General features: G+C 40.6%; 1 protein-coding gene across 1 annotated transcript in view; it reads left to right on the forward strand.

The window, feature by feature from the left end:
- PTBP2 (polypyrimidine tract binding protein 2) overlaps window positions 1-6,901 on the forward strand; it is a 48,405-nt gene extending 41,504 nt beyond the window's left edge. The window contains exons 10-14 of the mRNA XM_063428338.1: window positions 1,013-1,046; window positions 1,482-1,574; window positions 4,121-4,337; window positions 5,259-5,336; window positions 5,424-6,901. Coding sequence (XP_063284408.1) covers window positions 1,013-1,046; window positions 1,482-1,574; window positions 4,121-4,337; window positions 5,259-5,336; window positions 5,424-5,553 — 552 coding nt within the window. The 3' untranslated portion in view covers window positions 5,554-6,901. The remainder of the gene's footprint in view (window positions 1-1,012; window positions 1,047-1,481; window positions 1,575-4,120; window positions 4,338-5,258; window positions 5,337-5,423) is intronic.
- Window positions 6,902-15,043: the final 8,142 nt, after the last annotated feature.

The following is a 15,043-nucleotide window of genomic DNA, read 5'->3' on the forward strand; positions in this document are numbered from 1 at the left end:
GAGTTTGATGAAGCTCTCTTCCTGTCTTTTTAGTAATCTTTATGTTCTTTCCAGTAACTGGGCATTCTTTCACTTTCTCAAACTGTCTTTCTCTAAACCCTGCTTTTCTTCCTGAAAGCTGTCCTTTAACTCACTCTTTCTACATTTTGCGTTTGGGTGCTCCGTATACTGGTATGAAATGTGGGAAGTTCAATAATCAGGTTATTGTGATGGCCATAATTTATTATTTAATAATTGCTCTTGAAGAGTATTAATTCTATGCTGCTGTCTAGACATTGCAACATATTTGAGTGCTCCTCTATAGCAAACATTGTTTAGCGTTGATCTCATTTGACATGTTTTATTGTCCTGACTGTTGCATGTTTAGAGAATCAGCCACCCATCATTTAAGAGGCTTCCCGTACATTTCAAAGCCAGCTGTGCTAATGCAGTAAATCAAAAAAACTCAGAATTCTACTGCATGCTGTTCCCTGTTGAGATTCTATACTATGATGTACTCTGATATGAATGTGTTTACCCATATTTGTCTTGGATGACTACATTTATTCAGTTTCTCTTGTACAGTACATAAACCAACCATTTTTCTTACCAAACTCCTGCATTTCCTTTGTACTGACCTTTTATTTTATTTTCTCCCCAATTCTTTTATATATTTTTTTTCATTTTTATTTTTTTTTGTGTGCTGCATCATCGTTTACCTTCCCCTTTTACATCCTTTCCCTGTGTGGTTGTCTTCTTCCTCTTGTTCCTTGTCTTCCAAATTCTGTGTCGAATCCTTTCCCACCTGGTGTTTGTCATCACCTTCCCCACTCAAAATGTTCATGCTCCTCTGCCTGAACAATGTGTTCCTCGGACCAACTTGCCCCAATTAACTGCCTTGAACCATGACCCATGACCACCTTCACCATTCTACGGGAACCACCCTTCGTTATGGATGATCTGTTCATCTCCGCTCTTCCTCGACTCTTCTCTCTTCTTGTCTTACGCTGCTTGCTCTTCTCTCCTTCTAAAGACGGTTTCGCCCCAAAGTCTGTTTACCCTCTTCGGTATGTTATTGTTAGCACTATACTTTTATTATTCATTTTTATTTCACCTTTAATTCTTATTTGTAGCTAGCAGTCGGGCTTAAATTTGAATAGTGATTATTTTGCTATTTTATTTTTGCTATTTTATTTTTTTATTTTAAAAAACAAACAAACCAAAAACTCACCATAGTCGCATTATTTTAATGCATGATGATTTATTTTGCATGGTCTTTTAATTTTATCATTCACATAGCTTTGAGGGTATATCAAATTTGTATTCTTATCCAAATTTCACTGTTGAAAATCTTGATCTGCTTTTCATTCTTGTGAATGTTAGGACTGATTGATAACATTGATGTCTGATTGTGTCATTGATATTTGAGCTGTGTGGTCTTTCATAAACCTTGATTTACATGTATACTCTTCTTTATATTGCTTCTTGTGAATTTGAAAAAGGTGTTTATGGAGATGTGCAGCGCGTGAAGATTCTATACAATAAGAAAGACAGTGCACTTATACAAATGGCTGATGGGAACCAATCACAACTTGGTGAGTGTTTTTTTGGGGGGGGGTTGTTTTTTTTTAAAAAATCTTTTTACATTCTTGTAAAGATTTACAAAGGTGCCAGTATATTTGGAAAACATTGCTTACAATTCTGTTTTTTGTTTTGTTTTGTTTTTTTTGTTTGTTTTTTGAATGGTTAATTCTTAATAGTCAAACCAAAATGAATTTTCATGTTTGACAAAAGCAATTTCTTTGCTTTTTTAGAAAGACCAATAATGCTTTTGCTCTATAATAAAATGACACCTTACTACATGAGACTATGTATCTCACAGTAGCTTGACTGTCTCTTTTTTTTACTTGGACAACCACTGACCTGTAACCTGGGAGCACAACCACATACTCACTTTTCTAATACCGCACTCTTTGCTCTTCTTGTTAGATCTTACACAATGATCAGTCTTGATAATTGATTCACCATCTGTATTCTACATAATACTTATTGTATTAAGATGAGTAATAGTTTTTAAACTGTTCATGTTGGGTATACATGGCAGACACTGACTTCGTAAAATTGGTTTGATTTTGAGTGATTGTATGAGTGGGATCATTTATTTATTTTTTCTTGCCCAATTGTTAGTTGTATCGCGTACATGTTAGCTTGTTTTTAACTTGTTTAAATATATTAGTCAAAAATTATTTGAGCTGTAAACTTTTAGTGAAAACTGATTGGAAATGCATGGTTAAAGTGGCATTCAAATCACATGTATGGGAATCATCTCTCCATTTTTATTTGCCAAACCGTTTGACAAAGACTGTTTTTCCTTGGTATTTATAGACTACCCCCTCTTCAGCGACCTTAATATTGTGAAATTGATGCTTAATTTCTGTTCAGAGGCCAACCCACTAAACATCACAATAGAAAATAAGGAAAAATAAAAAAAATGTAATCCCCATCCTGTCAACTTTTTTTTTTTTTTGCCTACTTTTAGCAAACCTCTTCTGTTGCTCGATATCTTCCTCAATTCATTCCCTTTTCATCTTAACCGTGTCTGCAAATATTCTATAATTCTCTATGGAAGTCGCTTTCAAATTTCCCCTGCTACCTTTTTGTTTCAACTCCTATTATAATCTTTAGAATATGAGAAAAGGTGAGCTGCGGACACCCTGCCAATCACTGTCCTCTTTTTATCTGTCTAGTCAAGTGCATCAAAGCAATGGTAAGAGGACAGTGAGTGCCTGGTATAGGGTCATGTCAACAACTCTGCTCACACTGATCTCTTATTGGCTGGACAAAGTATGTCTTATAAAGAACATAAAGAGAATGGAGTTACACAATAGAAATCTGAAAACTATTTTTTAAAGAAACTTATCTGATTTGAATGTGTAAAATAGAGTATGACTGTAAAGCCAAAATTAGATTCAAATGCTCTTTAAGTTCATTTGATTTCAACAAAACCCCTTTAAGGAACACTACAGGGTCAGGAGAACAAACGTGTATTACTGACCCTAGTGTCATAAAAACACCATCTAGCCTCCCTGTCCCCTTAAATATAGTAAAATATTACTTTAATTCCAGTCTGCTGCTGGATCTGCCACGATCAGCCTCCTTGACTGACATCAGAAGTGATCTCAGCCAATCACAGTGCTTTCACTTAGGAAATCATTGGATTTGCTGAGATTGTCAATGAGGCAGGTCAGGGGGCAGAGCCAGCACAAGCCAAACACAGACCTGGCCAATCAAAATCTCCTCATAGAGATGCATTGAATCAATGCATCTCTATGTGGAAAGTTTAGTGTTTCCATCCAGTTGGTAGATCTAGTCATTGTCAGTGCTGCACAGTGTGCAGCACTGCCCCGGGAAGCACCTCTGGTAGACATCTGAGGAGTGGCCAGTGGAGGTATCCTTAGGCTGTAATGTAAACACTACCTTTTCTCTGAAAATATAGTGTTTACAGCAAAAAGCCTGAAGGGACTGATTATACTCCTCAAAACAAATACAATAAGCTGTAGTTGTTCTGGTGACTATAGTGTCCCTTTAAAGTGCTTCTTCAACTAGTCAAAACACATACTAAGACAAAGTGGGAACTACTATAATGCTGGTAATACAATTTTGTATTCCTAGTACTAGAGTTTCGCTTTAATTTGTGTTAGTGACGGCCGTGAAACCAGTCCTCATTACCAACCAACAATCCAGGATTTTCTATATTTCATCTTTGATTCCAATGGAGATACTTACAAAACTTGGACTGTTGCTGGGTGATGAAGATTGATTTGGGAACCTCTTTTTAAGCTAATTTCTAACTTGTGAATATAATGCTTAAATCTCATTCTATCATGACAATATTTATTTTGTTTAAGTTGCATAATTGTGGTTTGCGTTGCATAACTGCAATTGAAAAGCGCAAGTAATACTATTTAAGCTAGTTCTATGAACAAACAAATTTTCAGCTTTACAAGATTAAAAGATTTGATTTTGAAAGAGGTTTCTTGTTTTCCCCAATTCCTTTCATTTTTAGACCGACAATAACACCAATAATTTGTATAGCAAATTTACTGTTTTTTTCCTAATTGAGGCTGCATTTTGTTTTCAGCAATGAGCCATCTTAATGGACAAAAAATGTATGGGAAAATTATTCGGGTTACATTGTCAAAACACCAAACTGTCCAGCTACCTCGTGAAGGTCTTGATGATCAAGGGCTTACAAAAGATTTTGGCAATTCCCCTTTACACCGTTTTAAAAAACCTGGCTCAAAAAACTTTCAAAATATCTTCCCACCATCTGCAACTCTTCATCTGTCCAATATCCCGTAAGTAAATTTAGTCTACTTCTACTCACAACTGCGCTAAATACTCTGTTGAGAGAAAAATGCAATCTCTTTATTTATTTTTATTTTTTATTAATATGACTATTTAAGACCCTATATCAATTTCCACAATGCTGGACACAGAGTATAAATATCAACTGTTCATGCTAATATAAAGCACATTGTATTCATACTAATTTTTTTTTTTTTTTTTTGTGATGGTATTCAGAAGTAAATATCAAGTCGTATGGTTTTGTTTGTTTATACTGCCTGTACCAATATTCAGATGTGAATTTCTTAAATATAAAGTATGGATTTAACACTTAATTTTACTAATCACAATATTGGCATTATTTTATATTAAATGTATATTTATCAGTCTGTCTTTATAGAAAGACAAAATCATGACCTCTACCAATGTCTATTCAGTTATTCCCATTCATAAACTTCTTTCCATTAGGCTAAAGTATGCCCACAAGCAAGTCAGGGGCATTGCAAAGTGTATACAGTGGCACGATTTTCATTTGCAAAAATGAAGGGCAGCATCTGCACCCCAAAATAAAGTCTTTTTGGTGCTTACACTATCCAATTAAACTGGTCACATTGTATTTGATATTATTTTGCAACTTTATTGCGGTTAATGCTCAGTGTAAAACTGTAAAGCACTGTGAATATGTTGAGATATAGAAGTGTTAATAACTATGAAATTGCAGCTGTTTAATTGGAATGACAGGTCCACTGTTTAAGAATAGACAAACCACAATAATAAGTAAAGCAAGCAGAAATAGCTTTCCAGTATGCTTGGCTGGTGCCTCATTAACTATGGTCCTTCAAAAACGTTTTTTAGTAATTATCTGTGAAGTAACTGCAAAAAGCAGCTGTTCGTCATCAGTGCTGTTTGTAAAGTAATGTTCTTCTTTTTAGGCAAAACATAACTGAAGAAGACTTACGTACACTGTTTACAAATACAGGTGGCACTGTGAAAGCATTTAAATTTTTTCAGTAAGTATGCTTTATTTTTTTCCCTTGATCGTTCGTTTCTTTTTGGTATAAAATTAGTTATTTACATTTTTCTCCTAACTCACACAGGGATCATAAGATGGCCCTCCTTCAAATGTCTACAGTTGAAGAAGCCATCCAAGCATTGATTGACCTCCACAACTACAATATTGGCGATAACCACCATCTGAGAGTTTCTTTCTCAAAATCAACAATTTAAAAAAAAGCAGAGCGTCAGGGTTTATTGCATTGTTAAGTGTATTGTCACCAATGGACTGTTCAGGAAAGTTGGGACCAGAGTCTTTGTTTTTCACTCTGTTATCATTCCTTAGTTCATGAAATTACATAATTTTGTTTGAAAAAAGCGGTTAAATTTAACTGCACTTTTTTCCAAGATCACTAGGGATGCCAATTTGTTAAACATTTTTAGGTTCAGTTTTTTTTTTATTGTTTATTTTGCTTTGTGTAAATACATGGACATGTGCCTTACAGAATTAGTATGATTTCTAAAATGTTAACTTTTAGAATATCTGTGAATTACAATGTTCAAGGCACATTGTTACATGTGAGTTTAAACATTTTGCACCAGGAGGTGTGTAAAAAGGTTAAGCTTTGGTTCCTCCTCCTTAGAACTTCTCATTCATTGGCCTTTCAACTTTCTATATCATTCTATTTTATTTGTGGGTCTTTTAAGCATACAATGCATTTGTGAGGAGGGTTTATTTTTTTTTTGTTTTGTTTTTTAAATCCATCATCGGCCTTGATAGTTCTGTTCTCTTTTGAATTCTGCATGAATTCATTATGAAGTTTTTTTGTGTTTTTGTGTTTTTTTGTTTTGTTTTTCTTTTTTCTTAAAGAAAACAAAATCCCTAGAAGTTTCAGATATGTGGAAAGCATTGTAGAATCTTAACCTTTTTGTACACACTCTTGTGAAACGTATCATTTAAATGTTGGCACTAAAGTAATGTCTTGTTCGTGGCTGATATTTTCTGTAGTTTTTGAAGTTGACATGACTGATGTGCATTTATCTATATCTTGCCATCTTTTCGTTTGTAATTATTGTTGGAAATATAGTTGTGGATTTCTGAGCATGTACAGACTGGTCTAGCAATTTTCAGTAACTGGTGCATGTATCTTACAATGATAAGGAGAGCCTATGACAATAGAATAATTTGTGGCAGTTTTTTTTTTTAAACTGACAACCAGGTGGGACCAAAGTTTATGTGCCTTTAGTCTTAATTTACCTTGCATTGTAATATTCTGTTTTAATAAATCTCTTCAAAAATATTTTATATTTAGAAACAGACCAGACTAAAGACATGGCTCAGAATCTACAAGTTGCAATCTTTGAACAGTTCACTTGCCAGGTTAGCTGTTGGCTCGATACTGTAAGGACAAGTACATTTTTGAAATGAATGTATTTGGCCTCATTATCCATAGATTCTGTTATCTATGTAGAAAGAAAATGGTCATGTATATTTTCTATTAGTTGAGTTTTTACATCTTTAGAAATGTAAAATTCAGTATAGTTTCAAAGCGGCACAATTAAAAATTAATTTTCTAACAAAGTTGGGAGGTTTGATGGTGGTTTGATTTCATCTTGTGTACTCTGCTTACCTCTGTAGCATGCTCAATAAACACTTCTGTAGCTCTGTACTCACCTCTTCTGTCTATCTCTGCTTCCTTTTCTTTCTACTGCTCTGTTTTCTATCTACTGTGCTTCTAAATTCATATTTCTCTGTCAGGGTGGGAAAAATCTATTTTTTGGAAAGTCTTTGTTAATTTTCAGCTTAAGTGCGAAATCGTGGCATTTTAAACCATTTCATTGGCAGACTCCCACACTGCTTCAAAACGGTAGTGGTTGGGTTAAACAATAGCATGCACAAAATATTTCCCACCCTGTTTAAATCTATTGCTTTTACAGACTTTACTTTTATTACAGCTTGTTTGTTTCTCTCTATTTGGTAGTCTCTTGAATATCTACAGAAATAGATCTTCTTGGTATGTCATTCTCTCTTGCTACAATTCATTTTCATTCTTTATGTCTCCCTAGTATCCCTTAATAACACAACCAAAACAAATGAGGCAATACACACACTATGGTTTTTAAATATAAATATTACCATGGTTTGAGAAACCATGTTTAATGTGTTTTGTATAAACAACAAAGTATTCATTTTGAAGACATAAATCAAGATAAGTTTCTTTATTATATTATCCATTGATTGCTTAGTTAACATTTGCCTGAAATATCCTATTTTAAGTATGTAGCATTTGAAAACTGTTTTTATGACCTTGTCATCCAAAGAAGAATTGATTAGGTTTCCCTATCTCTGGGCAAATTACAATTATCTAAAAATCAGAAATGAATGTATCTGCATTAGTTTGGACTGTACTCTTGATTATGGAGAACCAGTCTTTTCTCAGTAGCTAGAAAGTTTAAGTAAATGGTGATGCTCCTTTAAAGGAACAGTTTAGCCACCATACCAATATAGTTGTTATGGTGCCAGGAGGTTCCTGGCATTGGCTGCAGTATCAAGAAAAAGGTATGTATCTTTTCAAGCCGATTTTATGAATGGGAATTCACTGATTGGGTGAGAGTGTTTGCTGACCGTTCTCAGCCAATCAGTGAGGCCACAGCTGATTCTGCAAGAGCCTTCCAGTTTAGAGATTTTCAGAAAACTGAGAGGCAGGGAGATTCTGCACTGAAAAAAAAGACTTTGGGGTTAAATATTTAGTGCCAAAAGAACTGTTGTAGATTTTCAAATCTTACACATTGTGATTGAAGACAATTTAAAAAAAAAAAAAATTGTGTTTGTTTACATGCATGGAAAGTTTAACTTGCCCTTACATTAACAATTTTTTTTATTTATTTTTTAAGGGCTTTCAAATTTTTCAAATTACTCATATTTGGTGGTTTAGAATTTAGTTTTTTTTTATATGACAACAAGAATGTGTGTCATAAGGTAGTTGTAAATAGCCAACTTGTGGAGGCATGCAGAAACAAGCTGCAACTGACTAAATAGTAAAATCATGCAGTATGTTGAGGGAAGGTGCAACCGTGATCTTTATGGCAAATTATTATTTGCATCTCAACCATCAATAAATAAATTGAGATTTTTCTACTGAGGTAAAGACTTTTGAAAATATTTCGGATAAACTGGTATTCATCCATGTGGCATTTTCAGTTTGGATACATTTCGCTCCAGAGGTAGTTTTGGGGGAAAATGATTCGGATGAATCATAAAGGTGTGAAAATATGCCTATTAGTGTGCTGCAATGCAAAAACTGCTGCAGTATTGTCAAGACTAATGGTTACTCAATTAGATATTTTTGCAATTCTAACTGAGTTGTAATAATATATTGAATAAAAAAAAAAAATCTATTGTATAAGTCAGAGAACTAAGCCTTAATTGAATGTTGTTGCATAAGCTCTCCAAATGATTTATTACTTTTGCATAAACTTTTAAAATTATTTAATATTATGAAAAATATATCTTTTTATATTGCTATATTTTATAATATATATATATATATATATATATATATATATGTGTGTATGGATATTTTAACATGTTGGAAATCTTATTACTGAAAAAGAGGAGCATTACATCACAGGAATAATTTTAAATTGAAAATCAGGGTTTTAACAAAAAAGGAAAATGTGATTGGGCAATTGACGACCCACTCAATGCTTTCCCACTTGTTGAGTTTGTAGTGTAAGTGACAGTCCTTCAGTGTGGGGGAATTGCGTGTGCAGATGTATCAACTAAAGTCACACTGCAAGACTCAGCCAGGCATTTTAAAAAAGGAACAGTGGCAGCATGTCATTTAAAAAGTTACTTTTTTATTTTTTTAAAGTAAGTACGCTGTAAAATAAAGAAAACTGACATGGAATCTAGTTGTGGGCGAAGATCTCCTCACTGCCACATCACTCCTTCCCTGTTCATGTTACCATCAGATGCTTCTCATGAATTATCATTAAAGCGGCACTGTCATGCCGAATTCCGTTTTTTTTTTAACCCCCCTCCCGCCTCAACTACATCCAATCGACCCCCTAGTCATCCCCAAATGCCCCTATGCCCCCCACATTACCTATTTTTTATTCTTTATTTTCTGCCCGATCTTTATTCAGGGCGCCGCCATCTTTGTGTGGGTAGGTGAAGTCCCTGTGGGACACGTCATCTGCCCACACTAGATAGCCCTGAGATTCCCGCACATGCCCAGTGAAACACCTGGACATGCGAACGGGAATTTCACCTATTCATTCATTCATCAGACAGATGAATGAATGAATAGAAAAAATCAGACGGACAAACTAACACTGTGTATCAGTGTTAGTTTGTTCGTTCAGTTTATTACAAGGAGGGAGCTACCGGCGTGCAGCTCCCTCCTTGTAATATGTAACTATAGAAGCGGCAGGGAGCAGAGCTCCCCACCACTTCATAAGCCCCCCAGGTCCCCCCCTCACTCTATGGGGGTCAATATGACCCCCATAATAGCACAAGGGAGATTAAAATCTCCCCAATGCCCCTACTCGCTATATCGCGAGTAGGGGCATGTCCACTAAACAGTGAGCAGCCTGTGGCTGCTCACTGTAAAAAAAAAAAAAAAAAAAAGGGTAATAAGGGGGGGACGGGGGGCCTACTGTCCTCCCCCGCCGGCCCCCACCCCTGGGCGGCGGGTGGGGGCCATAACGATAATGGGGGGGGACCTACTGTCCTCCCCCCGCCCCCACCCCTGGGCGGCGGGTGGGGGCACTAAGTAAATTCCCCCCCCCCCCCATCAAGGTGACTAGGGGTGCCCAAGCCCCTAGTCACCCACCCCCCACCCAAATAAAAAATGCCCCTACCTACCCCCCTCACCCTAAAAAATAGTGAGGGGGGAATAAAATTGCTAACCTGTAAAGTAAAATTAAACTTACCATTCGACGTCTTCTTTTTTCTAAAATCTTCATTTTTCAGCCCCAAAAAAGGCCAAATAAAAAAACCATCATAGCCGTCGAACTAAAAATAAAATAAAAAACCCGAGCGCAAAAAAAAAAACCCGACGAAAAAGAAAAAACCCGAGCGCACAAAAAAATAATCCATCTTCACCCATGGAGGGCTCCGCGCAGACTGAGCTCCGCAGGGCGGGGCAAGGCTTATAAAGCCTTGCCCCGCCCTGCAATTAGCCTAAGAACACTCTGATTGGTGGGTTTAAGCCAATCAGAGTGCTCTTTGTCATTTTACAAGCGTGGGAAAGTTCTTTGGAATTTTCCCACGCTTGTAAAATGTCACAGAGCACTGTGATTGGATGGCTTGAAATCCATCCAATCACAGTGCTCTGTGTCATTTTACAAGCGTGGGAAAGTTCTTTGGAATTTTCCCACGCTTGTAAAATGACACAGAGCACTGTGATTGGATGGATTTCAAGCCATCCAATCACAGTGCTCTGTGTCATTTTACAAGCGTGGGAAAGTTCTTTGGAATTTTCCCACGCTTGTAAAATGACACAGAGCACTGTGATTGGATGGCTTTAAATCCATCCAATCACAGTGCTCTGTGTCATTTTACAAGCGTGGGAAAGTTCTTTGGAATTTTCCCACGCTTGTAAAATGACACAGAGCACTGTGATTGGATGGATTTCAAGCCATCCAATCACAGTGCTCTGTGTCATTTTACAAGCGTGGGAAAGTTCCAAAGAACTTTCCCACGCTTGTAAAATGACACAGAGCACTGTGATTGGATGGCTTTCAAGCCATCCAATCACAGTGCTCTGTGTCATTTTACAAGCGTGGGAAAATTCCAAAGAACTTTCCCACGCTTGTAAAATGACAAAGAGCACTCTGATTGGCTTAAACCCACCAATCAGAGTGTTCTTAGGCTAATTGCAGGGCGGGGCAAGGCTTTATAAGCCTTGCCCCGCCCTGCGGAGCTCAGTCTGCGCGGAGCCCTCCATGGGTGAAGATGGATTATTTTTTTGTGCGCTCGGGTTTTTTCTTTTTCGTCGGGTTTTTTTTTTTGCGCTCGGGTTTTTTATTTTATTTTTAGTTCGACGGCTATGATGGTTTTTTATTTGGCCTTTTTTGGGGCTGAAAAATGAAGATTTTAGAAAAAAGAAGACGTCGAATGGTAAGTTTAATTTTACTTTACAGGTTAGCAATTTTATTCCCCCCTCACTATTTTTTAGGGTGAGGGGGGTAGGTAGGGGCATTTTTTATTTGGGTGGGGGGTGGGTGACTAGGGGCTTGGGCACCCCTAGTCACCTTGATGGGGGGGGGGGGGGGGAATTTACTTAGTGCCCCCACCCGCCGCCCAGGGGTGGGGGCGGGGGGAGGACAGTAGGTCCCCCCCCCATTATCGTTATGGCCCCCACCCGCCGCCCAGGGGTGGGGGCCGGGGGGGAGGACAGTAGGTCCCCCCCCCCTTTTTCCATTAGGGCCCCCACCCGCCGCCCAGGGGTGGGGGCCGGGGGCTGGAGGACAGTAGGTTCCCCCCCCCCTTATTACTATTATGGCCCCCACCCGCCGCCCAGGGGTGGGGGCCGGGGGGGGAGGACAGTAGGTCCCCCCCCCCCCCTATTACTATTATGGCCCCCACCCGCCGCCCAGGGGTGGGGGCCGGGGGGTGGAGGACAGTAGGTCCCCCCCCCCTTATTACTATTATGGCCCCCACCCGCCGCCCAGGGGTGGGGGCCGGGGGGGGAGGACAGTAGGTCCCCCCCCCCTTTATTACTATTATGGCCCCCACCCGCCGCCCAGGGGTGGGGGCCGGGGGGGAGGACAGTAGGTCCCCCCCCCTTTATTACTATTATGGCCCCCACCCGCCGGCCAGGGGTGGGGGCCGGGGGGGGGACAGTAGGTGTCCCCCCCCCTTTATTACTATTATGGCCCCCACCCGCCGGCCAGGGGTGGGGGCCGGGGGGGGGGGACAGTAGGTCCCCCCCCCCTACTACTATTATGGCCCCCACCCGCCGCCCAGGGGTGGGGGCCGGGGGGTGGAGGACAGTAGGTCCCCCCCCCTTATTACTATTATGGCCCCCACCCGCCGCCCAGGGGTGGGGGCCGGGGGGGGAGGACAGTAGCCCCCCCCCCCTTTATTACTATTATGGCCCCCACCCGCCGCCCAGGGGTGGGGGCCGGGGGGGAGGACAGTAGGCCCCCCCCCCCCTTTATTACTATTATGGCCCCCACCCGCCGCCCAGGGGTGGGGGCCTGGGGGGAGGACAGTAGGTCCCCGTCCCCCCTTTATTACTATTATGGCCCCCACCCGCCGGCCAGGGGGGGGGGACAGTAGGTCCCCCCCCCCCTTTATTACTATTATGGCCCCCACCCGCCGGCCAGGGGTGGGGGCCCCTCATTATCTTTATGGCCCCCACCCACCGCTCAGGGGTGGGGGGGGGGGGGGACAATAGGTCTCCCTCCCTTATTTTACTTTACGGCCCCCACCCGTCATTTAGGGGTGGGGGGCAATATTTTTTTTATTTTTTTTCTACAGTGAGCAGCCTGCTTACTAGACATGCCCCTACTCGCGGTATAGCGAGTAGGGGCATATTATTTACTAATACCAAGTCATTTTTACTTGGTGTTAGTAAATTTGGCTGAAAGACCAATTTAGGTCTTTCAGCCTTTTAGTAGATAGCTCCCTGATACCGTGGGAATTAGGGAGTTATCTACTAAGCGGCTGCAAGATGCAGCCACAGCAATGAATAGGATCGGAGTTTCATTCATTTGAATGAAATTCCGATCCGAACAAAGTACCGAATTGCATCCTAACACCAATGGAGAAACGGTACTCATTCTGTTAGGATGCAATTCGGCAGTTTTGCCGGCGTTCTGTCTAAGTGACAGGACTTTCGGCAATACTGACAGGAAGTATTGTGGGAACTGGGAGGAAAGCTAGGGATCATGGGAAAATTGCTCTGACCAGCGGAAATGAAGCACACTTTGCTCCTCCGCTGGTCAGAGCTGGTCAAGCGGAGGAATCCCATAAGACAAAGAGTCCCTACTTTGTCTTATGGTTTTAAAGAAAACTAAAGAAGACAGGAAGAAAAGAATAACAGATCCTGAGAGAGGGGGAGAAGAGGAAGAGATTGAGGAAAGGTAAGTTCGGCATGACAGTGCCGCTTTAAAGGGACACTATAGTCACCAGTGCAACTACATGTATTCCTGACCCTTTAGTGTTAACACAACCATCTAGCCCCCCTGGGCCCCTCATGCCTCCATAAATATTGTAAAATTCTTACTGTATTCAAGCCAGAAGCTGTAAATCTGCATGCTGTTGGACTCGGGAAAAACACACAGTCTGCTGACATGTGATAGCCTGATCCAATCACAGTGCTTCCCCATAGGATTGGCTGAGACTGACAAGGAGGCAGAACAGGGGCAGAGCCAGCATGATTCAAACACAGCCCTGGCCAATCAGCATCTCCTCATAGAGATGAATTGAATCAATGAAAAGTTCAGTGTCTGCATGCAGTGGGAGGAGATACTGAATCACAGGATGCTCGTGCACAGCATATTATGCCTCCATCAACTCAGAAGTCCCTCTGGTTCACTCTGACTGACAGCAACTGGAGGTGTTCCTAGCTTTCAATGTAAACACTGTATTTTCTCAGAAAATACAGTGTTTACATGAGAGGCTGCAGGGAGCTATAGTTCTCACCTGAACAACTTCATTAAGCTGAAGTTGTTCAGGTGACTATAGTGTCCCTTTAAACAGTCTATAATAGTCAAATGTGTAAGTAGCCCGTAGGCCAAATATATCTGCTTGAAATACTGCACAGACTCATTCCTCATGCAGAAAGTGGTGATTGGGTTTGGAGTGAGTTTTTAATCCCTCCCACCTTCTCTGGTTCTGCTTCTTCTCCCAAAACTTCTCTCTTTTGGTGTCTCCCAAGGTTCAGTCCCTGGTCCCCTACTGTTCTCCATATATACTGCCTCCCTGGGTAAACTCATTAGCTCCTTTGGCTTCTAGTATCATTTATATGCAGATGACACGCAAATCTACCTGTCCTCTCCTGATCTCTCCCTGTCCCTCTTGACTAATGTCTCTGACTGCCTCTCTGCTATTTCTAACTGGATGGCTGCCCACTTCCTTAAACTCAACTTGACCAAAACTGAAATTCTGGCCTTTCCTCCCTTAAGTGCTACTCCTGTGTCTGTCTCTCTCCAAGTCAACGGTGCTACCATCAGCTCCACCACGCAGGCTCGTTGCTTAGGTGTTCTCTTGACTCCGACCTCTCCTTCATCCCTCATGTTCAGTCTAGCTTTAAATCCTGCCGCTTCACTCTCAAAAACACTGCACGCATCTGACCCTACTTAACGCCAGATGCAACTAAGATGCTGGTCCATTCCACTGTCCTTTCTTGCCTTGACTACGGTTATCCACTTATCCAGTGGTCTTACGTGCTCCCAACTTGCGCCGTTACAGTCCATAATGAATGCGGCGGCAAGGCTTATCTTCCTGTCCTCCAGCAGCTCCCACGCCTCACCCTTCTGTCAGTCCCTACATTGACTTCCTGTAAGATATAGGGCTCAATTTAAAATTCGGATTCTTGCTTTCAAATCTCTACATAATGCTGCTTCCACCTATTTATCCTCCCTAAAACACAAGTATGTCCCGTCTAGGCCCTTACGCTCTGCTGAAGACTTACTGAAGATGCTCGCCTTCAAGACTACTCGAGGGCTACACCGTTCCCGTGGAACTCGCTTCCCTCCTCTGTTAGAT

This window comes from Pelobates fuscus, chromosome 7, assembly GCF_036172605.1.
Source record: "Pelobates fuscus isolate aPelFus1 chromosome 7, aPelFus1.pri, whole genome shotgun sequence".
In the NCBI taxonomy this organism is placed as follows: domain Eukaryota; kingdom Metazoa; phylum Chordata; class Amphibia; order Anura; family Pelobatidae; genus Pelobates; species Pelobates fuscus.